Here is a 27,718-nt window from a genome sequence, read left to right as displayed (position 1 = left end):
GATGCTTTTGAGACTCTTAACATACTTGAAATTGAATGAAACTCGACAGACACATCACACTTATTAGCCCGTAGACTTGTGCAAAGTTTCAGAAACGGGCGTGGTGAGGGGCTCAGTAGCGCCACCTTTAGTCATAAATGGGGGGGGTTAGTTTTATCAACAGCAACAAAACTTGGTATGTGTATTGTTCTCATCAAGACGGACAACTTTCTAATTTACATTAACGATCTCTGACCAACAGGAAAAGAGATATTTTGGTTTGAATGTGGATTTTCTGAAGAATTTTCTCTCCCTCTCTCTGTGTCTCTGTGTGTGTGAGGGGAGGGGGGGATTTGACTATTGCTTTTATATTGTTAATCAAGGTTTCAGGGGCTTTTGGGGTCCTTAACGTGCTCAAAAACTCTTGAAACTTTACACACAGGTCAGAACCCACGGCCATCAGTGCCGGGCTGAAGCTGGTACCCGGGCGTGGCAGGGGGCTCAACAGCGCCCCCTTGAACACGGTCTGAAAACTTGGTCCATATGTCAAACACACTTGCATGAATTAATATGAAACTCGGTACACATATAGATCTCATCGGGCCGAACAACTTCCGCAGTCTAAGTTATTAGCTCCGCCCAACAGGAAGTCAGCTATTATGGGTTGTTTGGAAAACGCTTGCTGTGGAATGTGAACTACTCCTCCTAGAGAATTCATCCAATCGCCACCAAACTCGGTGTGCATGAAGTCAAGACATTGAGGATGCTAAATTGCGGACGGATTTTTGATATCTCGAACGGTTTGGCCGTGGCGAGGAAACAAATTTATGGCGAGAAAAGAGAAACACGAAGTGTTATAACTTCTGCATACATTAACTGATCTTGATGAAACTTCAGCAGTGTGTTCATGGTAAGAGGCCGGTCAGATGGATGTAACTATTGTGAGTCAAAGTTATAGCGCCACCAACTGGTAGCAGGAAGTGTGTCACTTTCAAAATGCTTTTATCAAAAGTGGGGGGGTTACTTTTACCCACAGTTACAAAAATTAGTACGCATATTGGTCTCATCGAGCCGGACAACTTTCTAATTTACAGTCATTAGCTCCGAGCAACAGGAAGTCAGATATTTTGGTTTGAATGTGGATTTTTTGGATATGTCAGACTCTGAGTTTTTAGTTACTCCTCCTAAGTGGTTTATTTTATTCACACCAAACTTTTTCAACATGATAAAAAATACATTCAAGATTATATATATATATATATATATATATATATATATATATATATATATATATATATATATATATATATATATATATATATATATATATATATATATATATATATATATAAATATAGCTGCGAGCAGCGATGAAGGGCCAAAGCCGGCGGCACCGCCACCCCGGTGCCTTTAGGTAACTAAAGGCATCGGGGTTGCGGTGCCACCGGCTTGGGCCCGTAATCGCTGCTCGCAGCTATATTTATTATTATTTTTTTCGGGAGCATGCATTTACTTTTGTAATAGTTTAAATGATATAAAAAATGTTTGATCATAACAGAAGTTTGAAGAAGCAACTGTAAAGTTTCCATAAGAATCCGTAGATTCCTAAGCAAGTGCTATGTAGTTGTGACAACAATTTAGTTGAAACCCACTTAAAATACAAAGGAGCAATACTGTTGTGATTAGTAGAAGTGCTTTTAAGATTTTAAAAGTAAAAATCAATTATTTTTGAATATCTGCTGACACCCCAAGGTTTTATTTAAATGGGTCATAAAATGGTACATGCACTTTTACAAGTTGATTGTACTGAAATGTGTGTTGGCAGTGCCTGTACACAACCATCATAAAATGATAAAAAATCCATCCAGTGTTTTTTTTTTAAATCTTCTTATATGTTTTCCCCTCTCTCAAATCAAGCCGTTCGATTTTGTGACGTCACAAAATCGACGTCCCTCCCACGATTGTTGATTGACAGCAGCGTTTCAACACAGACCCGCCCTCGCTCGTGAGCGAGCTGTCAATCATACTCCGTGCATCATTGTTGATACGCTGGAGCACTGTCTATGAGCAGAATGGCGTCTAAGCGATTGTGGTGTTCTGTTCTTGGGTGTAATAAGGAACACAGCAGTCATTTTGATGTTCCTAAATCTGAACCGCTGAAGACGCAGTGACTGAGTTTTTCTTTCGAAGGGAATATTCCCCACGATCAACGTCAATGCTTTCATGTTTGCGCGAATCATTTCACCAGACTGCTTTATAAACGAGGGTCAGTATAAAGCTGGTTTTGCTAAGAAGCTGCTCCTGAAAAAAGGATCGGTACCAACTATTTGTGTTCCTGCTGCACCTCCAGAAGAACTGAAGTGAGTGTAACATTTTATTAACCTTTATATTAATATTTATATTAATCTTTGCAAATCACTAGCACACTTCACGATGAATGCGTCTAAGGTTTACACTCAGGGTACATTACGGCATGTTTTCTATGTACGACGTTCTCAATATAATTCATAATCCCACGTTTATAATGAACAACGCGTTATGGTTATTGTGTTACAAACGGTGTACGCACAGAACAGAGGGGCGGGGTGAGCAAAGCTCATTATCATTTAAAGGCACATGCACTTAAACGGCGTGCTGAAAACAGCTGTTTTTGACCAGGTAAAATGAGTGTTTTCTTACAATACTAATGAGAATTTTTAATTAAAGTATATTACAAACTTTTAATTTAGACCCTAAAGAATCATATTAGCTTGTACAAAAATGGCATTATATGACCCCTTTAACACAGCATGGTGGTTCACATTTAACTACACCAAAATGAAAAATGACCTGAGTTCAAGTTACTCTGAGCTCTCTCACTATCCTACTTTTCTTTCTGTCTACATACGGTTCTATCATATGTCATAACCCAGCTCAAAGTTTATGACAAAAAAGTGGGATGCAAGAATTTAATCAAAAGCATTTTTTATGCGTGACACAAATGCCGTAAAAACTTCAGGAAAATCCTGCCTGTCTTCATCCAGCTCTTGATCTAACAAAATTTTGTCCTCCACCGCCACCGACATGAGATATCAGACCAAATCCGATCACCTGCTAGTTTGTTACCAAGAATAACGGTAACTCCTTCAATCGGCAACGCCAGACGCACAGCCTATTCTATTCTCTGTGTAGATGGAGCTTAACCAGCAACAGTTTAAAGATTTCTTTTTTGGGTGTTTTTGCCTTTTATGATAATAGGACAGTAAACAAATTGGGAGACAGGATCAGGAAAAGGCCAAGATTCGAACTCGGGTTACCCAAAGTTCAAAAGTGTTAGATGTCAGTGAGCTGCCCATGAGGCTATCAGCAACAACTAGCAAGCATCAGTTTTGTAAATATTATAACCTCAATTTGTTAGAAATATGGGGGGAACAGAATCCAACGGCAAACAATCCAGCTGTTGGAATCCGTTCCCCCACCCATATGATGAGAGATGTTGATGTAGTGCCTTAAAATAGGGTGATTTATTCCCTGTGTAGATGAAGTTTCACCAGCATCAGTTTGATAAATATTAGAACCTCATTGAGTAAGAAACATGGGGGGAACAGAATCTGACGGCAAATAATCCAGCTGTCAGAATCCTTTCCCCCATCCGCATGATGAGAGATGTTGATGTAGTGGCTTAAAATATACTGATTTCATTCTGTGTGTAGATGGAGCTTAACCAGCAAGATTTATTTTTTGCCTTTCATCATAGGACAGTATGTAGACAGTAAGCTAAATGGAAGATAAGATCAGGAAAAGTACAAGAGCCAACAGTGCTAGAAACGTCAACAGTGCTAGATGTCAGTGAACTGCTCACAAGGCGATCAGGCTTAACCAACACCCAATGGGAAACAATCCTGCTGTCGGAATGAAAACCTGGATTATACACAGGGAAACACTGGGGCTACACAGGATAATTAACAAGACATATGTGAAACACATGAGGACAAATCAAAAACCATGGCAACAGATATACTAAGTCAGAAAACTGAACTGGAAACAATGCAAATCAAACAAGGACACAACTCAAAACTAAAACCCAGAACAGAGGTGACACATTAATTGAGGAAGATCATTATGATTTTAGCATTTGAATAGATTTGAATTTGTCAAATGCCATCAACTGCTTCTCTAGATCCACATCAGTAATGAAGTGAGGAAAATGTTACATAAAATTGACATATTTTGCATTTAACTTCATTTGGTAATCTAGACACTTATATATTCAATCTTTTTTGCGAAGTCATGCATGATAATTTTGTAATTCACAGTTACCCAACATAACAAATCAAAGTTCATCTTCTAACAGCTGACAACGCCTTGTATGACTGAGGCAATAACAATAGTTTTAAACGATAATGATTAGCAAAACAAGGTGTTCTGCATATTGAAAAATGTGAAATATGAACTATGACAGATACTCCATTAATGTAGAGCTTCTTTTAAAAGCTTGACATATTCTAAGACAAATTTACTATTTTCCACCTGTGGAGGCTAAAGTGATATTTCAGAAAGTCAAAGACATCCAACTAACACATAGAATACAAACTTAACACAAAAATCCAAGGAGAAAATTGTAGAAGTGAGCACGACATCCATCACTGAACCACCAAAGCTGGAAGGGCCGGGATTTGGTGCACATCCTCAGCCATTCCTGGCGAGAGGTTGAAAAACTCAACCCATCAAACATGTTCCATGGAACTTCGAAATGATGGTCCTCTGTTTGTTTAATATTTCAGACTAGAACAATGGGCGATAATGTTAACATTATTTTGACCAGTAATAATCAACCATGAAAATGACCACATGCTGTTTTCCACTAGCTGGTGCCTCTCGTGCTACACAGCCTTTAGAAGCTGCATTGCTGTTTGCTAATTGCTTATATGGGTATTGTAAAGTCATCCAGGCTACTGGTTCTGCTCTGATAAAGGAGTACGCACTTTGCTCAGATCTATGAAAATAGGCCAAGGTAGAGGAAGAGGGAGAGAAAGAAGGAGAGGGAGAGGAAGACCTGGAGGAGGTGTAGGAGGGGTAGGACATGCACAAAGAAGAAGACAACTAAATCTGTGTAACGAAATTCATGCTACAATTGTGGTCCATGTAATAAACTACGGACTAGCACTGAGGGAGGTTGAACTGAGAGTACAGCCTAATCTAAGCAGGTACACGGTGGCATCAATAGGACATTTCATCAAGAGCACAGTTGAGAAACTTATCTTCTGTCAACAGAAAATCCATAGCTTACTACATATCAACAGCCTCGTCAACAACATATATCAACAGTTTTGGTATCTATTCCTGTATCATTTTACAGTAAGCTACATGTATTTTGTTTGGCCAACATAGGATTGAATGTCAAGAACACCAAGGAGGGAGGCTCCCCATCCCAACAGTTTGGGAATGCAAGAACAAAAATCAAGCGAGGCATGGTCCGGTCAGAAATCCGAGCTCAAGAGGAACAGAGGCGTTTGTCCAGAGCAGTGGAACAAGCATCCTAAGGAGCATGGACAATATGGGATCTACCCAAGCATAAGATGGGCACATGGGCAGAGTTGTGGAGACTGGAGCCCTACCGCATCTCCTTCCTGCTGAGCTCCATGTATGACACCCTTCCTTCACCGTCTCATCTGCACACATGGCGGTTGAGGGGTGACCCGTACTGCAAGCTCTGTCGTCAAAAGGCGACACATATTGTCAGGGTGCAAAAAATCTTTAACCCAGGATCACTATATGTAGCGCCACGACAAGGTGTTCCTGTCCCTAGGTGGCACAGATGAGAGGAAAACTATCACCTCCATCAAGGAGGGAGCCAGGCCCTTCACAACCAGGGCATCAGCAAAATCCAAACTGCTGCAAGCCACGAGCTCTTGGGAAATGAGAGTCGACGTCGGAAGGAGCCTGCAGTTCCCGGAAGTGGTCCACACAGCTCTTCGCCCAGACATTGTCCTATGGTCAGCCAAAGACTGTAAAATCCCCCTTAACGAAAACATCTGCTTCTGGCTGAAAGCTACGGTTACCTAAAGGGGTAACCGAGGAAAGCACCCAACATCTGCTTTTGCAGATGTATTCCACAATGATTAATCAATTAAAGGTGCTGTATGTAGGATCCAGCGGCCTCTAGCGGTGATGTTTCAGATTGCAACAACAGCGCTCGTGCGCGTGCTCAAACTCAAGAGCGCGAACTCACTACCGGCGGCCACACTGAGACTTTCAACACAACGGAGAAAGCATCACACAACATGCTGGAAACTCTTGTAAACTCCCACTGCAACATTACCATAATAGGCTACTTTTATCAGCTTGACGTAGAACTAATGCTCCATGCTCGTACCATGATAACGTTACATTGACTGTATTTTGCCGACATGTGGTGTTATCTAGCATTATTTCACTAACTATTCGTGTATCTTTCACAATCAGCAATGTCAACATAGGTCAATGAATGAAAACGAAAACGGTTAGTCAACTAGACTGGACAATTTCAGTGTAACAATAAGACAGTAGGAAGTAATATTACTGTACTGTACATGTCTGGAAATGTGTATTATAAACAATATGATAGTAGTGGGATGAGTGACGTTAGACAGTAGATCTAGTACATAAAATAAAAGTTACATCCTAAAGCACCTGCTTTTTGTTATCATGGAACAGTCTTTTGTATTCATTTCATGTCTTATGTATGTTATATTTTACCTTGCTATTTCAAAACGGAGGTCTCTCCATAATTCAAACGCTCTGCCTATGTTGATCCGTGTTTTCGTCGATCCGATTGACGTTTGGCCTGACGAGCTTCAGCAGATATATTTTTATATATATATTTGGAGTTTGTGTTGGAGTCTGTGTTGTGCTGGAGGCAGGTCGTTTTTTGGTGTTATCAGACTCCATGTCGTTAGCTGCAGTGCAGTTGCAATAGACTGTAGGCTCGGGAGCGCGCATGCACGTCACATCCGGTGGATTTCGCAGAAAATCCGACCCGGAGACTTCACATAAAAATAGGATTACTGGCCTTCAGAGGTAATAGCAAAACACGAAAAGTGGATCAATGTAATGTGTGATTACAACCCCTTCACAGACGGCCAATAAAAAAAGGATTCATTTTATAAAAAAAGTTACATACAGCACCTTTAAGTGATGACTTCGTTGAAATCATCTGGTCCTTGGCAGGTCTTAAAATGAGGTAAATACAACCTCAGATGAATAACAACACATGACATATTACACCGTGTCATTATTTATTTAACAAAAACTAGGCCAAAATGGAAAAGCCATAAAACCAAAAAAGCTTCCATAGGAATTAAGAGGGTAAGTAGCAGTAGGCACTGCGTGCACTCATCAGCAAGCGTGACCAATTCAAAAAAGCAGAAGTTCTGGCAGTTTGCTTGTCTGGAGCATTCAGGTGTGTTAACAAAATGCCAATGATCATAGAGAAGGAACTGTTGCTGCTATCAATCTTAGTAGGGTTATACGGTCATTTCCAAACAACTTGAATTATTCACAAGTGGAAAACATTCCAGAGTTGGTTGAGTAGGACCTTTTGCATTCGCTCGCAAAATTTTTGTGTTCTTTGCGAGTGAATGCAAAGTTTATTGGGGGAACAAAACCATTTGCGAGAGAACACAAAAGCATTTTTTCCCCCCTATATCATATTACTTTTCTTCACCATATCCCTTTAGGTGCTTCGTAGGTTCCACAGCTGATGTGTGCAGTTTTTTTTTATTTTATTTCCTCTAAATGATTTTTCTCTTGTTCAGTAAAGTGTTTTTGATTGCAGTCTTTTTCCTGCTGTCATTGTTTTCCTTGGATTTGCTTCTTAGTTCCACACAATTTTATGCTTTTCTTGGTTTATTCCATGTTTTATAGGCAACCTTGGTCATGCTAATACAGATTAGCACAGTTGGTTTAAAATTAATCCTGTTTATTTTAGTGCAGGACTCCATAGTCCAGGTGTTAGTAATCTGTAATTAATCTGTGTTTCAGAAAGCTATTTTTTAAGATACAATTAATTATTGTAGATTAAGGCCTACTCCTGGTTTAATTTAAACACTGTCAAGGAAACCGCCCTGTAGTGTATCAGATTGCTGATGTGAACAGTGTCATGGACTGCATGTGGATACTTGCTGAAGAGCCTCCTCCATTCTGTTCTATTAATAGCTCAGTAATAATGCAGTGACAGTGTAGCAAGCATAATGTGCTGGAATGTCTGTGTTTAGTGGACAAATTCTACCACACAGCATATACTTTTTTTCCCACAGATGTCCATTCCTAAAATCTGTGAATAATGTGCTCTCTAGGTCAGTTTTAGGCTTAAAAACATTATTTGACCCAAAAATTCCTCACAATGAAATGCCTCAAATCAATCCCAGATGTTGTATCCCCCTTGCACCTGCTGCTCCTCGTACTCAATACCCCAGGGTTCATGCTCCTAAAACGACAAAACAAAAAAAGGGGGATTCTTTGTGTTCTCACAGTTTGTATTTAGAGTGCTACCATATACTCTGTTTCTTATGCATCCCTCACTACAACGAATGACTGAAGGAGGTGAAGTTATATTGTTTGTGCTGTTAAGAGAAAATTAGCTAGTATGAACAGAGTTACAAAACATAAACAATGTGTCTTACACCCGATCTAAATACAGTCAAATTATTGATGACCTATTATTATACACTAGGGAGCGCTGGTTTATAATGTGAGTAATTTATTGAAGACATTACCAATCTTAACTGCCTCATATATCATGAGACATCCAAACCATGTTTCAGTTTCAGTTTTCAACAATTTCTCTTGGAGCAGAATCCTTGTGTCTTAAGTGATCAAATATATTAACATTAGCACCGGTACAATAATTCAAATGATTGCTTATAGTTGGTTTAAAAATTACTTTACTAATTTCAGAGAGGTGGAACATTAAAAGCAAATTCACATTGGTTGCAATTTTATTCATTTTTTGCTATTTCATGCATCTTTAAAAGGCACATATACTCAAAACTGTTTAGCACAAGGGCATCACTAGACTCTTTTTACTGGGACACGAGCCCTAGTTAAATAATAGTAGTTAAATAACTTCTTAACTGAAGTACAATCTATTTAAAATAAATCTAGAAAAACTGTTTTTATTAAACTGACAAAAACGAAATGTACAAAAAATGTATGCTTAAAGTCTTTATTAAAGGTTCTCTAAGAGATGTCGGGAGACGTTACTTCTTGTTGACATTCGAATTGTTGTCAAACAAAACGGAGGCTGGCTAGACCCTCCCTCCTCCTCCTCATCCCGTCGAGATCGTTCAAAATGTCCGGGATTCATGGTGCATTCAAGTCCTCCTGGGAAGTTCGTACGTACGAGGTGGGAAGTCGTGCTTATAACGACATGTGCGTTCAAGTCACTTTCGTCGGAGCAAAATGGCGGAGTACTTTCTCTTAATTAATTACACAAAAATACAATAAGGTTCTTAAACTCTTGTTCTAGAAAATGAAGAACAAAGAAATGTGCATCAGGTGTACTTTGTATTTTTATGTTTTTAATTAATTTATGAAGCCACTGCCAACTCATCGTTACATGTTGCATTGTTATATTATAATACTATCATATTCTGTGTTGGCAATTAGCTAACTGCACTGTAAATAGAAAAGCCTGACAATATCACAGCTAAATACTATAATACGTATTGTGTATTCCGCCATGTTAATCACTGACACGCCCCCAACTCGTAAAGATCGGAGCAGCTTTTGCTTTCTGCGGTCGCCATTCATTGTTTACATGCACACCTTTTGTTTAAATCTAACTGAATTCATTCCGATTGGTGAATCTGAATGTAGTGTTTACATGAACGCTAAACAAGTGATCGGTTGATGTGCGTTTTACCCTTGCTAAGAAAATTCCCGCTCCTCCGTGAGAGATGGGAGACCCGGCGCGTCTCAGTAATGACGCCACCGGCCTCGCGCCGTTCTCCCGCGGCCGTCAGCCTCGTCCTGCTCGCCACAGTAAACATGATGAATGGCGACTGTAGAACATAAAAGCCGAATCCCGGACATTTTGGGCGATCTCTAGAGATCCCTGGCAAATCCCTGGCAAACTCATAACGTAGGCTAAGTTAGCCTTGTTGTTTTCAACTGCGCTCCCTTACCGGTAGGCGTGGCCTCCTAAGGTAGCTAAGCAAGTGCATTCTGGGAGTTGTTGTCTTTCATCCACATAAGCCAAAAATACATTTTCTGGCTTTTCTCAGTCTAGAAAGCTCCAAATTCAAAAATCTCTTCACATTTCTTCTACTTAAATAACCTATTTTAAATACACATTCATCTTCCCAGAGGTGAAGTATCCCTTTAAGTTTTACTGATTCCTGATACTTCATTCAATGTGTAATGTCGCCAAGTTAGATAAATGCTTTTATATATTGCAGAACAGAATACAGAAAAAGAGAAACATTATCTTAAAATCGTTTTGCCACCTGAGGTTATAACTATATGTTAGCTCCCATAGGCCTACAAGGACGCAATGATAGCAAGATAACGTTAGCTTCGCGTTTCCCAGTGAGCATAAACAACGGCGGCGTCGTAAACAAATTTAGTCAAAGTTGTCAATAGCCTATATATGAACATTCAAATTCATAACAAACTGTGGGTGAAAACAACCGTTAACTTACACAAATTGTTGCCCTATTGTGAATTTGCTTGATCATTTACAATAGAGATTGATCGCTGTTAGAAACATACATGTTGTATTCACCAAAGTTAACGCTGACTGCCTAAATCTAGCTAATTACATCCTTGTGTTGGTTTTGCGAACATGAACGTCAATTTAGAAAGAAAAGTGGATTTACCTGTTCTGCAAAAACAGAGCAACTCAATGTCGGATAGTAGCTAATCCCTTCTGCCGGCGGAGTTCTCGCCACCTTTCAAAGGTTTTTCCGATGTAAATTCGGGACTTCGCGCGTTCCTTATCCTTGTCCCTCTTGCAAGTTGTTCTGTTCATCGGAACGTCGTCTCTTTGGTCGTGTGTCGGCCAAACTTCCCTCTTCATGCTTCTCTCTCCTCCACACCCCTTCATGTGTACGCGCACAACCCCCAGACCCCACCCTCAAATACTTCTTGCCAGTGATTGGCTGGAGCACTGTTTGTTATGTTTCGTGGTGCGGGTGAGCCCAGTTTGTTTTTGTTTCCGTTTGTGGAGCCTATGGTGTCAAGAGAGACCCTGTTTTTTTACAGTGTGTTAAGGGGACAGGCAGCTAGCGGATAATGAGGAGATGTTTGCTCTATGTGACAAAAAATGTTTTGGCCTAAAAAACGCGTGACATGACTTAGAGCACCTTTAGGGAAAACATAACACAAATATTAAACCATGAAGTAAAAAGCATGAATGAAAGCATACAGTGAGCTGGACAGCCCCTGGTCACTAAATGCTTCAATTGTGTGGTAGGGAGCATAACATTTCTCTTTTTGTGTTCAACAGAAGAAAGAAAATCATACGGGTTCAAAACAACAAAAGGGTGAGTAAAGGATGACAGAATCGTAATTGTATTCCTTTTTGATAGCTACCGATAAATTAGCCTGCTGGTATGTTTGCATAGAGGTGCAGTAGTGATTTATTGATAGTCGGTTCATTTCATTTACTTCAAACCCTCAAGCATTGCAGGGCTAATAAAAAAGAGAGATATTTCATCAGACACCAGACAGTACAAATTGATGGAAAGGTACTTACCTGAAAGAGAACTCTGTAATTAGGAATAACTGTTTGTTTGGGTTATTAAGGAAATAGCAACTTCCTGTTGTGGAGACTCACACATGAGCGAGAAAAGTGAAAGAGGGTGATTGAGGCCAGTGCCACAGTATACAGTATAAACACTGGCTTTGACAAATGTCCCAAATGCTTTGGAATGATAACTTGGCTCCTGCTTCCCAAGAGGGACTGTCAAACGGGGATCTGACTAATGATATATCTTAGGCAAAACTGTACCATAGGGACAAGCGACGGGTGTAAGCAGAGTCTAAAATTTTTCCTCATCTGCTAAAATTACTGGCAAAATGAGAAAACTTACTGCCATGAAAATGTTGCATCACTTTAATATATGAGTTCAGTATGGCTGTAAAAAAAATAGAAAAATAAAATAAAAAAATAGCTAAACCTCTGACAGTAAAGTTTCCCCTGAACAGTTCTTTGTGACTGAAATGAGTGACTGAATGGTCATTTCAGTTCTTCTATTATCTGAATGCTTGTGACAGTTTACTTTATGGCAATCTATGCTTTTTATTTCAGTATTTTGAAAGGTCTTCAACAATGATGAAAAGATGTAGAGTATTTTTGGTTAGAAATATATGAGAGGCTATTCACAGTTTCCACAAATATTAATTCGGCACAATTGTTTACTACATTGAAAAAAATAAGAATAATATTTCACAATTTGTTTTACTTTATTTGTGATTAAATCACACAGCCTACAACGTCGCCAATGGCCTGACGGGGAGCTACACCGGCCAAAAGAACGAAATGGCTCATAACTCCTAAACCGTTACGCGTAGGCTCAAGTGTCTTATATCATTGGGATCCTTAGCTCAAGGCGGACAAACTGCCTTGGATTTGCTCGCCCTTCAGGCTCCATTTTTGAGTAACTTGAGTTTTTTTGTTTTTAAAAACTACTTTTATGAACTACTCCTAGGTTTTTGGCTTGATTGGAACCAAACCACTGCAGAAATATTCTCTGGAGAGTGACTATCAATAATCACCAAAAAAAAAAAAAAATCTAAATTTCAATTCACGGTTGCTAAGGGGAACCAAAATATTCGATTTGACCGGGGCCCCACTTTTACTAAAACGGCTATAACTTGTGAACGATTGATTGGCCAATGGGTGGCGCTATAAGAGGGAAAAAAATCATGAAAATGGCTATAACCGCACCCAACCGTTAGTCCGATGAAAATTGGCATGCAGTGTCTTTGTCTAGAGTGCCATGATAGTCTATGAGAACATTGGTGTATCTCAAAAAACGCATTTTGTGCCATCGGCACAATGCCCTGAAGGAGCCTGAGAAGTTTCAAGCCAGCGTTTTTCACGGAAGTGGCTTCATTAGACTCCTGAATCCTTGCCGAGTCCAATGATACCGAACATGCCAGGTTTCGCCTTATGGTTTGTGTAACGGTGTCATTTAGCGCTTAAAAAACTTGCGATTATCTTCAAAACCGTTTGTCCGATTGAGACAAAACCACCACAGGAAATTTGAAAACATAGGTCAATAGCTAAACAATAATGGCCAAATGTCAAAATTATGATAGGAACTGACAAAAAAATCTATGTCGCCCATGGATCATTTTTATGCTCTCATAAATATGAAAGTATCTAAACTTCAAAACGAAACAAGATATTTACAACAAATTTGACACATATGTATGGGCACACTTTGAGGACACCTAATAAAAGTGGTGGAGACATGGTGCTATAACTGTCAAAAAATGTATTTTTCCTTATTAAAATTGCCTGCATTGGCTGTAAAATTTGTGTAAATGGTCTTTTCCATCTATGATCTAAGTGTATTTGTTTATTTGGATCCCCATTAGGCACTACCTAGGCAGTGGCTACTCTTCCTGGGGTCCCAACAAGTAAAAAATACAAAACTACATTTAATCAACAACAATAAAAAGTCAAGTCAATGAAACATACTAACCCAACATTCATTCCAAATATCAAAATCAATAATTGACTATATATTGTGCCATTAAATGTTCCTTTAAATATATTTTTTTTAAACTCATTTTTCTTGTTAAAAAATTTGTAATATCAATGGTAAATCATTCCATATTTTCATTCCTCTATACATTACAATCCGTTGTTTTGCAGTGGTTTTCGAAACAGGAAATAAAAAACATCCCTTTTATGCATGCCTGGTGTTAAAATTAGGACTAGTACTACTATACAAAAGTTGAGAGTACAGGACATTAGGAACTCTAGACACAGAAATAAAGCAGAGAGACAATCCTTCACCAGTGCATTCTTATTATATTAGCCCTTCTATTACAGTTTAAAGTGAGTCGTGTCGCTCTGTTCTGGACTATAATTGTAATTTTTCAATTAGTTATTTTTTTTGTCTTTAGACTACTTGATGCACTCGACCACACCACTGGGCAATAATCTAAGCAAGAACCATTGTTTGCACGATTTTAGAAATACAGTGTTGTGGTAAAAAGTTTATTTTTATTATTTTTGTGGTAAAAGTCTATTCAGAATGACTTTTGAGCAGCAACCTTTTGATTTTGGGTATGTCATGTATGCATCACTTGCCAAAATTGGGGCTGACTGGTAAGTTGTTAATATCTGACAAACCTCTTCCCGTACCTGTTACCATATTTTCTATCTGTTTTGACCACTTCAGCCCACTGTCTAATATAACTCCAAAAAGTTTTATTTCCTTTACCTGTTCAATAGGCACACTCTTTACAGACATATTTAACTCTTGATTGATGCAATCAACTTTTGATGCAAACACAATGCTTTTGGTTTTTACATACATACATACAACTGCACACTTGCACACTTTAAAACAAGAGGAAGATCATTGGTCTTAACCCCTTACCAGTCAGCCCCAATTTTGGCAAGTGGCATACATGACATACCCAAAATAAAAAGGTTGCTGCTCATAAGTCATTCTGAATAGACACATAACCAACATATATTTAGAAAGCCAACCCTTGAGAGTTTACAGTTCAAGACTCAAAATGAATCAGACTGTTATTAATATTGAGATATATAAGCTCAAACATAAAAACAAAAACAACAAATATTAAGAATATATTTATTAAATGTATAAAAACATTATGTGAATGTGAATGTGAATCATCAAAGATCACAGACGGCCCCAGATTATTGATGTTCAACATTCATTACTCGTTAAAACATCACACTCTTAATTTGCTCTCTAATTTTCAGCATTTATATTGAGAGAGCACAGATTGATGACAATAACTTAGTAGCAGTATTGTTAGATTTTAGCTCAGCTTTTGATGTACTGGATCATAAATTATTGCTGGATTAACTGAAATGTTACAAATTTACTTCTCATACTCTACATTGATTTAAAAGTTAACTGTCTAATGGGACAATGTGTATTTTACTGTATAATGGAAGTTATTCAGATGTGAAAGAGTCGCAATGTGGTGTGCCTCAAGGAAGTTGGAATATTTGATAAAATGTTTTATTTCTAAAGTACCTTCCTTTCACAAACCCAAGGATGCTACAGACATACCAGGAAATAACTGGATAACTGAAACAGGGACAAACAACACCATAAACAAATGTACTTAAAACAAAAGAATATAAAGGAAATGAGGGACAAATTGATTACAATACCAAGTCAGTATGCATAAACTTTTCAATAACACTGAGTAAAAAGATGGGACGAAATTCAATTAAAGTGACAATTTTGACTTGTGGTCATTATTTGTTAATTTCTTCTCTAACTTCAGGAACATCTACATCATCATACATTTCCCATGAATCAAACTGGTTCATTTAGCTGCTGCATATTGAACAATCTGGCACAAGATCGTCATTATGGGTATGTAACTGGGCATTGATCCCAGTAACAGCCATTAGATAAAAATCACATAGAGCTATAGCCTATAAGCAATTACTGATATCACGTTACTACGTAAACACATCACCTGATTATCTGGTTATCTCAATACAGTCTTTTAATCAGAGTTTTTGGATACAGAAAATTGAACCCCAAATTAACCAGGTCAGAAAGCTTCTATGAGATGCAGGGAATTAAAACAGCCAATTAAGAACACAACATTTACATTTTCTTCCTATTGTTCGTGCCTGCAGCTGTGAGAGAAAACGTGCCAGTTTTTATGCTTTCCATGATCAACCGCCGTCTACTTCATTTTGCTTCCTCTTATTTACCTCTGAGGTGCCTTTCCTGACATTCTCCTCACTCTTAATGCAGTGGCAATTGGGATGGAATGTGTAAAGGCATCCTGTTTTTCGAGTGGGAAAGACATTGAAGCTGAGCTCAAGGGAGAGATGGACGCTACAGCGGCTGCCATTGTTTCACATGTCACTATTGTTGGAGGCATAAACCTTGTGAACTTGTAATTTATTATTTGTGTGTTCAAAAGAAATGGCATCTCGGTCAAAATAAAATGAAATAGACAATTTTGTAATAATTTACTCATAGCTGCATATTAAGCATCACAAAAGTATCATAATAGTGGTTCATATTTTGTGCTGCCGCACCTTTATTCTGTGATAACTTTTCCATTCAGTGCACGGTTTACTGTTGCAACCATATCATGAGTAACTCAAGAACTAGATCAGTCCGATTCATGAACGAATCATTCAGACTTTTAGCTTTCATTCAGCTTTTGTGAAACGAATCAACTGATTAATTGAAAAGATTTGACACAAATGAATTGTTGGCTCATGAACGTGCCAAGGAGAGATGGGTAGAAGCCAAGTCAAGATTTACAGTGAATAACTTTCAAAAACCTTTGTTTGTCACATAAATCTATCATGTGACTTCAGAAAACTCGGAGTATAGTGTATGACTCATAAGAACTATTATTTAGGGCTGTCAAAAGATTAATCGCGATTAATCGCATCCAAAATAAAAGTTTGTGTTTACATAATATATGTGTGTGTACTGTGTATAATTAAATTTGTATATATAAATACACACACATGCTTTTATATATTTAAGAAAAATGTGCAATTTATATATAAAAAATTATATTTATATATAATATAAATTATATATAAATATATACAGTATGTATGCAAATATTTCTTAAATATATACATGCATGTGTGTGTATTTATATATACAAAATAATTATACACAGTACACACACATATATTATGTAAACACAAACTTTTATTTTGGATGCGATCTTTTGACAGCCCTACTATTATTATTATACTTGTATAAAAAATTACTTATATTTAAACAAGTGTCCAGTAGGAAAAAAAAAAAAACATGAGGGTGAGTAAATAATGACATCAGCTTTTTTATTTTTGGGTGAAATGTTCCTCTAAGGCAGCTTTGCTCTTAAAACATATCAGGTTCTTTTACTTGTGTTGCTAATATTTGACGATTAAAAGCAGTTTTATAAGGCTTCTCATACCAGCACAATGATGTAATGTTGAAATATACGTTTTTCTTGGTATTGTGCTCAGTTAAAATGCAGGTTATCTCACCATCAGTCATTGCGGCCCATTTATGTGGCTGCATTTCTCACACATACTAAACGCATTTAAATGAGCAGACATGGCGAGAGACCTTGAGGCAATAAATGTTGTACATTTAAATGTCTGGATTGGTATGAAATGCCTACAGCAGACCTGCAGACATAACAATGAAGTGTGCAAATGTATTTATTTTTTATTTTTCAACTTAAATGAACCATAGTCTTAGACTAAAAATAAGAATACCATTTGAGAATAAATACTCAGGATAAGGATAAGGTCTTAGATTTTTGGAAACTAGCCTTATGTGCACTGTTGGCCTATATAATCTATCATGACAGGAAGATGGAAACCAGGACTGTTCTCGCATTGCTATTGTCTACACTGTTTCTTTCCCATGCGCCTGTAGGCTTCCTGCCTAATTCACCTGTTCCATAAGAGTCTATCTTTCACATCACAACAACATGTCAATGTGTTCAAACTAATTAATTTTCAACCATGTACACACCCTTTGAGTTTTCATGCCAAGATCTTTTGTAAACCAAGGAATAGGCAGTGATCCAGGGCAATTATAGGAACCTACGTATGCAAGAGATAAAGCCAAGGATGTTTTAACATGAAGTGTAATTGTGGGCTATTTCTTTATTTTCACAAATTATCTTATAATGTCCAACTCCTGCAAATGAAACAAGACTGCAGGGTTACAGAGTTCAGTAGGACACATAATTAGGGACAGAAGAAAATATAATAATAACAGGTATTTTAAAATTAGCATTTTTTGCTAACAACAAATCTGATAGGTCATGTCAGAAAACAATTCAGAGTATATTTGAAATAGAATAAATACATCACTTATGGAATATATAAATTTCATCATAATATAAAACATTATAACAAAACCATATTGCTGATATACATAGAGGAATATATCTCTATTCTTAGCAAATTGAGTAACTTATAATGATAAATTATAGAAATGATTAAATTAATAGCACAGAATTAATCGTAAAGTTCATACATCTTGTGTACATTGTTAAATGTGCTAATGCTATTCATTAAATAGGAAAGTACTCCAGGAAAGTACTCCAGGAAAGGTTTTTTTTTTTTTTTTTTTTTGGCAAGTTTAAATCTATTGTCTATCTTGTGTTCATAACAACAGATTGAACAACATTACTTGAACAACATGACTGTTAAAGGTGTGTAAACAAGTGCACAGTCCATACAAAGTGGTCAACCTTTATATGCGGTATTCCCAGAAAAATCTCATTATTATGTCGACTTTAAAAAAGCTCCATGCAGGAAACACAAGTATTACTGTTGACCAGTATATGTTGTAATTTGCATGTTGGTTCCTAGCATGGAATGTCAGCTTGCTCTTTTTAAAATGCTCTTCCTTTTTTTTTGTTTTTTTACCAAGACTTCTGTGAGCAATCAGCTTAAACAAAAAGACTATGCTGGTCAACCATCTTCACCAGCTAAGATTTGCATGGTTGTGCAACCAGCATTAACAACAAGCATTATCCAACCTGGCCAAGAAAAAGGAAAATTACTTATCACACCCTCATATATTTTCGTTGATAACATTCCAACTTAAATGCTCCTGAATGGGTTTGGTGTTTAAAGGGATACTCCACCGTTTTTTCATATTAAACTATGTTATTCCCTTAACTAAGATGAGTTGATACATACCTCTCTCATCTCAGTGCGTGCACTTAATCGCTCAGGCGCGCGGTGACACTCTGATAGGACTTAGCTTGGCCCAGTATATTCAATGGTATCTAACAGCAATGAATTTAGAAATGACCAAACACCTCCACATTTTCCCTATTTAAAAACAGTTACACGAGTAGTTATACGACCAAGTATGGTGACACAAAATAAAACGTGGCACTTTTCTAAGCGGGTTAAAAAGGATAACTATAATGTATGGCGGAATAGCATTTTTGGGAGTACTTCGACTCGGCGCAGTAAAAAGACACGCCTGATCCTCTTCCTCTAGTGGGGAAGCTAAGCTAAGTCCTATCAGAGTGTCACCGCGCGCCAGAGCGATTAAGTGCACACACTGAGATGAGAGAGGTATGTATCAACTCGTCTTAGTTAAGGGAATAACATAGTTTAATATGAAAAAAAAACGGTGGAGTATCCCTTTAAAACGCATTTGCTGTATCCCAAGATTCCACCCATTATGGCATGACACTTAATTTATATCTATTGGTTGTCTCAGGTAAATATGTAATTAACCCATAGATAGGTCATCTTTTGTCTATCCTAAAATATTATATATATTTAATATATTATATATATTTATATATATAGTTAGCTCCAATGGTACAGATAAATAGTAGAAGTACTGCAGTTTCTCACATTCTGTGCCCTTCCAACAAAATTTGAATTAGCACTTCGCCTGTCTCTTTTATCTCTGACTGTTCAAACTTGGTGTTTTGGACTAGCAATGATCCTGTCAGATAGCTTTAGCATAGCCACTTAGCTAACGTCCTGTTTGCATTACAGGACTTCCAATAACACCTAACCCTCTTTTGTGCAGTCCCAGTGTTCAGGTCTGACTTGCCCTCAACTCACAAAGATCTCCTTCACATCTCACAAGCCTTCATCTCTCCTATTCTGTCTTAAACATGCTTCAAAGGCTCTGTTTCCACAGTACTGTCCATGAGGAACAGCGCTTCCAGATCGCAGCGTATATATGTTCTGCTGCCCCAGGTTGCACAAGGGTCATCTTTTGTTCATGTGCTCGCACTCCTATCTCTCCTCCAGGAAAGGACCTCATCTGTAGCCAGGTTTGGATGTCTTTTCCAAGGCCCTCGCTCTAGCCCTAACCAGGTTCCTGAAAAATCAGATGAATTTGCTGTAAGTAATGGTGCTAATGACGACACAATCACAGCTCTTTCAAAGAGTAAGGTGTGTAAACATGAATTACATGATTTGTGCACTGTGGCCTTACCTAAGGAAGGTTATGACGTCTGACCGAGCCCCAAGGGAGGAAGACTTCCCTAAAACCAGAACTCCTGGACTAGCATTTGGGCCGGTCAGGTGTTCTGATTTGGGTGTTTCCTGTTTTTCATGCACAGGTTCAGATGGGTGCACCAGCATGATGGCAGGGTTTTCAGAGCTTAGAGAAATGTACACAAAATTTGTCAAAATACATTCTTTGCTATAAAGGCTTCAAAATAAATACTGGATTGTTTTAGATGACTGCTATAATGGCTAATAAATCCATTTAAAAAGTGTTGAGGAAGCTACTTCAAACCGTAGCTACAAGCTAATCACAATTTACAAGCTCTTTACTATCTTTCTGGGCCTTGAAAGTGGTAATTGTGTAGGCTGTCAATGGAGGGACAGAAAGCTCTCAGATTTCATAAAAGTTCATTTGTGTTCCAAAGATTAACAAAAGTCTTACGGGTTTGGAACGTCATGAGGGTGAGTAACTAATGACAGAATTTGTATTTTTGGTTGAACTAACCTTTTAAGAGGTAAATTCATATAACCAGGACTTTCCAATGCTACATATGAACATTTACAACATTTCCTCAGTTCGCTCGGCAACAAAGTTATGTGTGCAATACAATATGACAATAACAGCACATGGTGTAAAATTTTGTCTCACTCCATTTTTTTATGTACAAAAAAATGCTATTTTGAAAACCGCTGAAATTGCTATTGAAAATCTAACAGCATTCCTATTTTTAGTAGACCAGTTCACACCGAATAAGAAAACTGTAACAAGAACTATAACAATAAAGTTTTAATGGTCATTCTAATTCTATGAGAATTATTTCCCAACACTGTCCTACGCTGGTTGGTTATTCTTACAGTAGGTTTTTTGTGGCAAGATCAATCTATCTTCTATCTGGTTGTCATATCAACAGATTACAACAAAACAACTGCATAGTTTATGAATACATGACAGTGGTTAAAAGCTGATAATGCATGAGACTGCTTTATTGACTATGCAGCCTATCACGATGACAAACTTTTTTTTTGCGAGTTCAAATAGCGGTCATAGCCTGAAACCCTTTACTAAAACTCTGATTCATTAGATGAAACTCTCTATCTTAGTAACTCCAATTCAAAAACACTTCACTTGTCATATCATCTGGATTCTCCAACTGTGTTTGTCTGGTATCACCTCACACCCTAATGACAACTCCGCACCCTATAAGAGCACACCCTTACAGTAAAAATAGCCTATAGTTCCCAGTATTTATACGATTAAAAATGGTCTCTGTCTCATATAGCCTTGTTATTTGTACACGCTGTGACTATACAGATCACAACATGTAAATAGGAAAATGTTTGCATTATTATGTCACTTATTGGGATTAGTATGCTACCTTATCCATTTACATCCAGTCTTTGTGCTAAGCTAGGCTAGTGGTGGGTGCATCAAATAACACTTACAGAACGCACAGAGATGAAAAAGGTATGTATGGACTTATTTAACTCTGGGGGATACTGTGAATAAGCTAAAGTCCCAAAAAGTCGGAGTGTTCCTTTAATTGACTGCATGTTATGTGGACATGAGATGGGGTTTACCTGTAGTAGCAGAAGCTGTTGCATGTCCGATCTGCAGGGTTGGCGCAGAAGCAGCGGCCTGTAGACCTACGGCGGCGAGCCAACGGATTGCCCATTCCATACACTGTGGTCTTACTGTGGAGGAGACACCCAGAGAGCATCCAGTCATTGATTAACTCATTAGAAAGGAATAAACCACAATGGGACTTTGTACTGTTTTAAGAATGAAAACTGCAACCAGTGTCAAAAGTATTCTAGATAAAAAGCAATAAAATGCTCAATAACTCAAAAGTGAATCTTTCTGAACTATATAAAAGCATTCTCAAGTCACAAAGGTGCACTGGCCATACACAGATATGTATTCATATGTCCAGGATGTTTCTTTTCACACATCGGAGCCTCTAAAGTGTCTTTGCACTGGTTGAACTTCCTTTGTGGTTTACGTAGGTTAACCCGTGCATAGGTGAGCACTCACCTTGGCGTGTTCACCCAGATGATGTCCAGATGGCAAAAATAATGGCATTCGGAATCCAGCTGGTTGTTGCATGAGCAGCGTTTGCTCCTGACCCGGTGGGTTTCAGACGGGTCGCTCTGGTCAGTCTGGGGCACTAGAGGCAACCCCCAGCCTATAGAAAAGGAATATAATGTGGTCCATTAAACTTGCCATAATCATTCTGGGCCAAAAAGCTCCAGCAGAGACTATATTTGGTTGAGTCTCAGAGAAATGATGAGCCAAACCACATGTTACTATTATACTTTTATGATTTTGATTTATACCTCAATGCACTGGTCTCCGTTATCTTATAACGAACACGGTCTCAGACATTTGATCTTAATGAGTATAGGGCAATTTTAAAGTTCAAAGCTATTCACACACATCTGTGTTGAGTTGTCAATTTTGGCTTTAATTGTCAATGCTGAGATGACTGATTAGTACAAAATGAATATGAGCAACTGACTGTGTTCGCATATTGTTAGACAGATGTTTAAAATCAGAACTGAATTCACTATCACTGTCATTTATTAGGTGTTTACAAATTAGAGTTTAAATGTTTATTCCAAACTGTCTACAAATAAATGTACAAACCTAAAGATTTTTTTCTTAGAATGAAAATGAAGGTAGCCAACTTAGAAAATACTTAAAATTTCAAACCTACAGGTTTATAATCAAGTACATCAATTTAGAATTGAACAAATACTTATTTAAATGTATATTTAAAAAATCACTAATTTATACATGCCATATCTATTCTACTCTACTTTTGTGTTATCACTTCATTAAATAAATATATATATACACATGTAATAAATCCCCCAAAATATATAATACAAACACAAAAATGTTTTACCTTCTTGAAGAGTTGTGCACAAGCTAAAAATGAAGATCAGAGTAATTCTTGATTCCATGGTGCACATAGGTTTCAATACGAGGAATACAATACAAAGCAATTCCAATAGATCTCACTCTGCTGCAGGTGCTTCTCTAATGTTGAAATGTCCTGTACTGTCCCGTACTTATAGTGTATGATATGCACCACCCCCTTTGCACCCTGCACACACAAGAATCTCTGCTGCCTCCTCGGACGGCGGGATCACTGGATTGTTTGGGATGAACAGACCCGAGGTCCAAGACAATAATGATTGAGAGTAAAAAAAAAGTTCATCTTTCTTGCCTCGAATTAAACAAAGTGGATCTAATATGACTAATTGGACTTGGTGAAGGAAAAGAGGGGTCACAGAGTATATCAGCAGATTTGCTGCTTTGCATGAATTCTGTTGCATGCACTTCGCAGGGAAAGACAGTGTCCCATGGAAAGAAGGAACGTTCTGGTGGGTAGCTCCTGTCTGTGAGGTCCAGGTGTGGGTAGACGGTGGAAAGTAGCTTCCTGTGCCCTCTGGTCACTATTTGTTTCTGATTACTCAAATTAGTCACAGATATGAAAACATAATTCAAAATTCATTTGATTATTTTGAGTTGCCGCATAGAGGGCCAGCATTGACCAATACATTTCCTTCAGATATTAAATAGCTGCTGTGGCACATCTGATAAAAAAGAGAGATACATTTATGAATCAGCCTATATTCAAATTAAAAACAATTTAGTGCCACTGCACTGTCAAAGAAATCTGCCTTACGGGAACTGAAGGTGAGCAATATTCATCAGTAGATGAGCTGTTGGGTTTCCGTGATGGTTTGCCGTGACCCGTGCAAAGATAAGACATGGGGCACAGAGCCTCGCAGGTATCGGACCGAGTTTGCAAATGCAGCCCCCTAGCGTGGGATGTGCTCACATTGTCCATTGACAGCACTTTTTCCCAGCACATGTGTATGGAGAGTCACCAGTCATTGTGGCTGATGCAAATGCATCATAACATCATCTCACCACATACTTTGATTAGCATGTTTTATCTTTTGTATCATAAAACAGAGATTCGAGTTTGCTAAAGCACCTCTCTCATCGCTGCATAGAAAAGTCCCTTGTGCTGATAGTAATATCAATATGGAAATCTTATTGAATTAATCAGAGCTGGACGTACAGATTGCATATTATCCCACACTCAGATGGAAAGATTTTAGGAACTGCGACTAACTGCTCTCATATATGTTATGTATAAGCTTTAGCAGACATATGCTGAAAGTTTTCTTCTCAGCGCTGCCAAATCATTTCTTCTGCAGATGGATGAAAGAATGTGCGACACTGTGGAGGAAGTCACTGCAGAGTGATAGAACACATTCCTCTGCATTCCACAGACAGAGGAAATGTGCTCATCCCTCCAAAATCCTATCGCGTTCTTTCCGGTCTCTTCCTTCAGCTTATGTTCATCAGAGCTGCTCAGAGGAGTGGAGCGGAGGGAACTGTGATTAAAGACACTTGTTACATTTTTAGCCTCTTTACCATCCTTGAAGAACTAAGCAAGAGCACTTAATGCAGAATATGAACATTTTAGTGCACAGCTCTTTGGAATACTTGGCCAGTCACGGTATTGCAGTCAAATATTATTTATTAACTCAAATTATATAAACATTATAATGACAGCTTAAGTGATTTTCTTAGATTGGTGTGATATAGTTGAATGTCTCTCAGAGCATTTTTCAGTCTTTTTCTTCTCATGTAATCAATTTAATCTCGAATCAGTATTTCATGTAATGAGCTTGATAATATACATAGGCATTAAGTAAGGGAAAATTACTACACCATCCTTAACTTATTTACATTGATGAATATGCCATTCAAAAGGTTGTGGTCGGAGATTTTTTAAAATGTTTTTGAAAGAAATATTATAAAATATTATTGCAATTAATTTTATTATAATATATTATATGGCAAAGCAGAATTTTCAGCATCATTACTCTAGTCTTCAGTGTCACATGATCCTTCAGAAATCATTGTAATATGACGATTTGGTGCTCATGCAACATGATTATTATCACTGTTTAAAACAGGTGTGCTGAATATTTTTGTGGCTTCTTTGATTAATTGAAAAGAACAGCTTTAATTGGATATAAAAAGTCTTTACTGTCACGTTTAAATCGGTTTAATGCATCCTTGCTGAGTAAAATAGAAATAATCTTACTGACACCAAACTTTTGAATGGTAGTGGATATGCAGAATCTACTGCGTGTGTAATATTTAACCTGTAAACAGTGTCAGTGACAGTAACACTTGCACAGTTGAAAGGTTTTGGCACTGCTATTATCAAAGTAAACAGGTTAAAACACACTTACAGCATGTCAGGATATATAATGATTAATGATTAAAAATATTTATGAAACCAGTGAAAATGTTCAGTGACTAATAAAAAGTGATATCCACTGTAATTTTATGTCAAAGCTATTGATACTGCTTCACATTTATTGATTAAAAAATCCATTTGCACTTGAACTTCCTGTTCAGTGCATTCATGCTATCAAATAATCAGTTTTATAGAAAAAGTAGAAGCAGATTACCCTGAAAACAGCAGGTACTCCCTCATAAACACACACAAGCACATCAGACTGGCAGTGCGGAGGGAGGTGTAGTATAGCACTTAAATGCTGTTAGAGTGTCTTTGTCCCCTCCTCTCATAAACACTTTTGTTTGTCTTTAATTAGTCTTTCTCAACCCTTTGACCTGTCCATGCACATTTAGCTCTGTTCTACACTTTCCATCCTCAAACTCCCTCCGTAAGAGATTGTCATCATAATATATACAGTACCAGTCAAAAGTCTGGAAACGTTACTATTTTTAATGTTTTTTAAAGAAGTCTCTTATGCTCATCAAGCCTGCAGTAAATGAACTATTATGAAATATTATTACAATTTAAAATAATGGTTCTCTTTTTTAATATACTTTAAAATGTCATTTATTTTTGTGATGCAAAGCTGAATTTTCATCAGCAAGTACTCCAGTCTTTGGTGTCTTATGATCCTTCAGAAATCATTCTAATATGATGTTTTTTATTTATTTTTTAACTGCAGGCTTGATGAGCATACTTCTTTCAAAAACATTAAAAATAGTAATGTTTCCAAACTTTTGACTGGTACTGTATATATATATATATACATATATATTACAGTATTTTGAAAAGTTTAGTAAAAATGAATAAATTCACAAACAAAGCAGTTTTTCTATATATAAAGTAACTTTCTGTTAACAAATTGACTGGTTTTTACTTATTTTATGAAAAACTTGTGTAAGAACCACACCTGCATAGCTTTGTGCCTATATCATCCAGTGTTGCATAAAGATAATCCCGAGTGTCAGACAGGCTTTCGCAAATACAGAGACTAAAAGAAAGTAAAGTATTGTGCCATGCATCACTTATAGGTTAATGTTTAGTCCAGATTGTATTCAGAGAAAGTGATAGCGATAAGGTCAATAAAGATACTGGGATGGCACTTATACTCCACCGGGGTTGAACAAGATTCAAATTTTAATCGTTTGACCCATTTAACCTGTAGATTTCCATAGATTTATGATTGTACTAATTACATTTTTGGCATGACGTGAGCATGACAATTACACAAAGGCATCCTGGCGGGATTATTTCACTGAGCTCAAGATCATTGTTTCCATTGCATTTCTCAATTGAGAAAACCAGATTGAACATCAGGTTGGGAGATGGAAAAAATCCTAGAACATTGCTGGTTTATTGTCTGATCCTCAGTAAAATTATCCATAGAACCATTTATCTTTTGCAAAAATGTGTTTTACTAAATAAACAATCTATTATTAAAATATTGTTGACTATATATATTAATTAATAATATGAATGATATACAAATTATTTTAATGGTAACACTTTAAAATAAGGTTTAATTTGTTAACATTACTTATCTACATTAGTTAAACTACAGTAACAATAAACATTTATTAATCTTTCTATTGTTGATTTCAGCATTTACGAAAACATTATTAAAATCAAAAGTTGTATGTTAATATTATTTAATGGACCTGAGCTAACATTGAATAGTTGTATTTTATTAACTAACATTAATAAATACTGTTAACGATATTGCTTATTACATTAACTAACGTTAACTAATGACACCTTACTGTAAAGCGTTACCGCATTATATTTTATATTATATAATATATATATATATTATAAAATTAGATAAAATTAGATTTTAGATAAAGCATTTGATGAAATGAGAGAATAGCTTCCAGGTCTATCACAAACACAAAGCAAGTATTAAAGTCTTAAGAATAATGAACTAAAAAACCTTATGACACTTCTGAATTAGTTTCGGACCAACCGCTTTTAGGAAGTGAACAGATGATCTGCCACGTATCGGGCTCAAATGTGTTGTGCTTGGGAATAGAAATTCTTGAGGAATCCCAGATAATTGACTCAACACAGCTATTACATTTCTCCTGGAAACATGTTTTGAACAGGCCATGAACGCCTCCCACACAGCTCACATAAGTCCGCCTACTCGGGTCCCTGTGGGATAACTAGAAAACGTGAATGAAAGTCACATGAAAGGACAGACTGCACCATCTGCTGGTCGCAAAACACTGGACACCATCATAAG

The 27,718-nt window shown here is 37.3% G+C and overlaps 1 protein-coding gene across 1 annotated transcript; it reads right to left on the bottom strand.

Annotated features, from left to right (window-relative positions):
• Window positions 1-19,713: 19,713 nt before the first annotated feature.
• LOC308704002 (uncharacterized protein) lies at window positions 19,714-23,107 on the bottom strand (the record flags this gene model as incomplete). The annotated part of the gene is made up of 5 exons (XM_081388051.1): window positions 19,714-20,012; window positions 20,130-20,297; window positions 21,722-21,835; window positions 22,176-22,326; window positions 23,050-23,107. The coding sequence occupies 5 exons, from the start codon at window positions 23,105-23,107 to the stop codon at window positions 19,952-19,954; spliced, it is 552 nt and encodes a 183-aa protein (XP_081244177.1). The 3' UTR covers window positions 19,714-19,951.
• Between the last annotated feature and the right edge of the window lie 4,611 nt (window positions 23,108-27,718).

Source organism: Scardinius erythrophthalmus (assembly GCF_964197995.2).
Source record: "Scardinius erythrophthalmus genome assembly, chromosome: 16".
NCBI classification, from domain to species: Eukaryota; Metazoa; Chordata; class Actinopteri; order Cypriniformes; family Leuciscidae; genus Scardinius; species Scardinius erythrophthalmus.
This window is presented reverse-complemented; position numbering and strand designations above follow the sequence as displayed.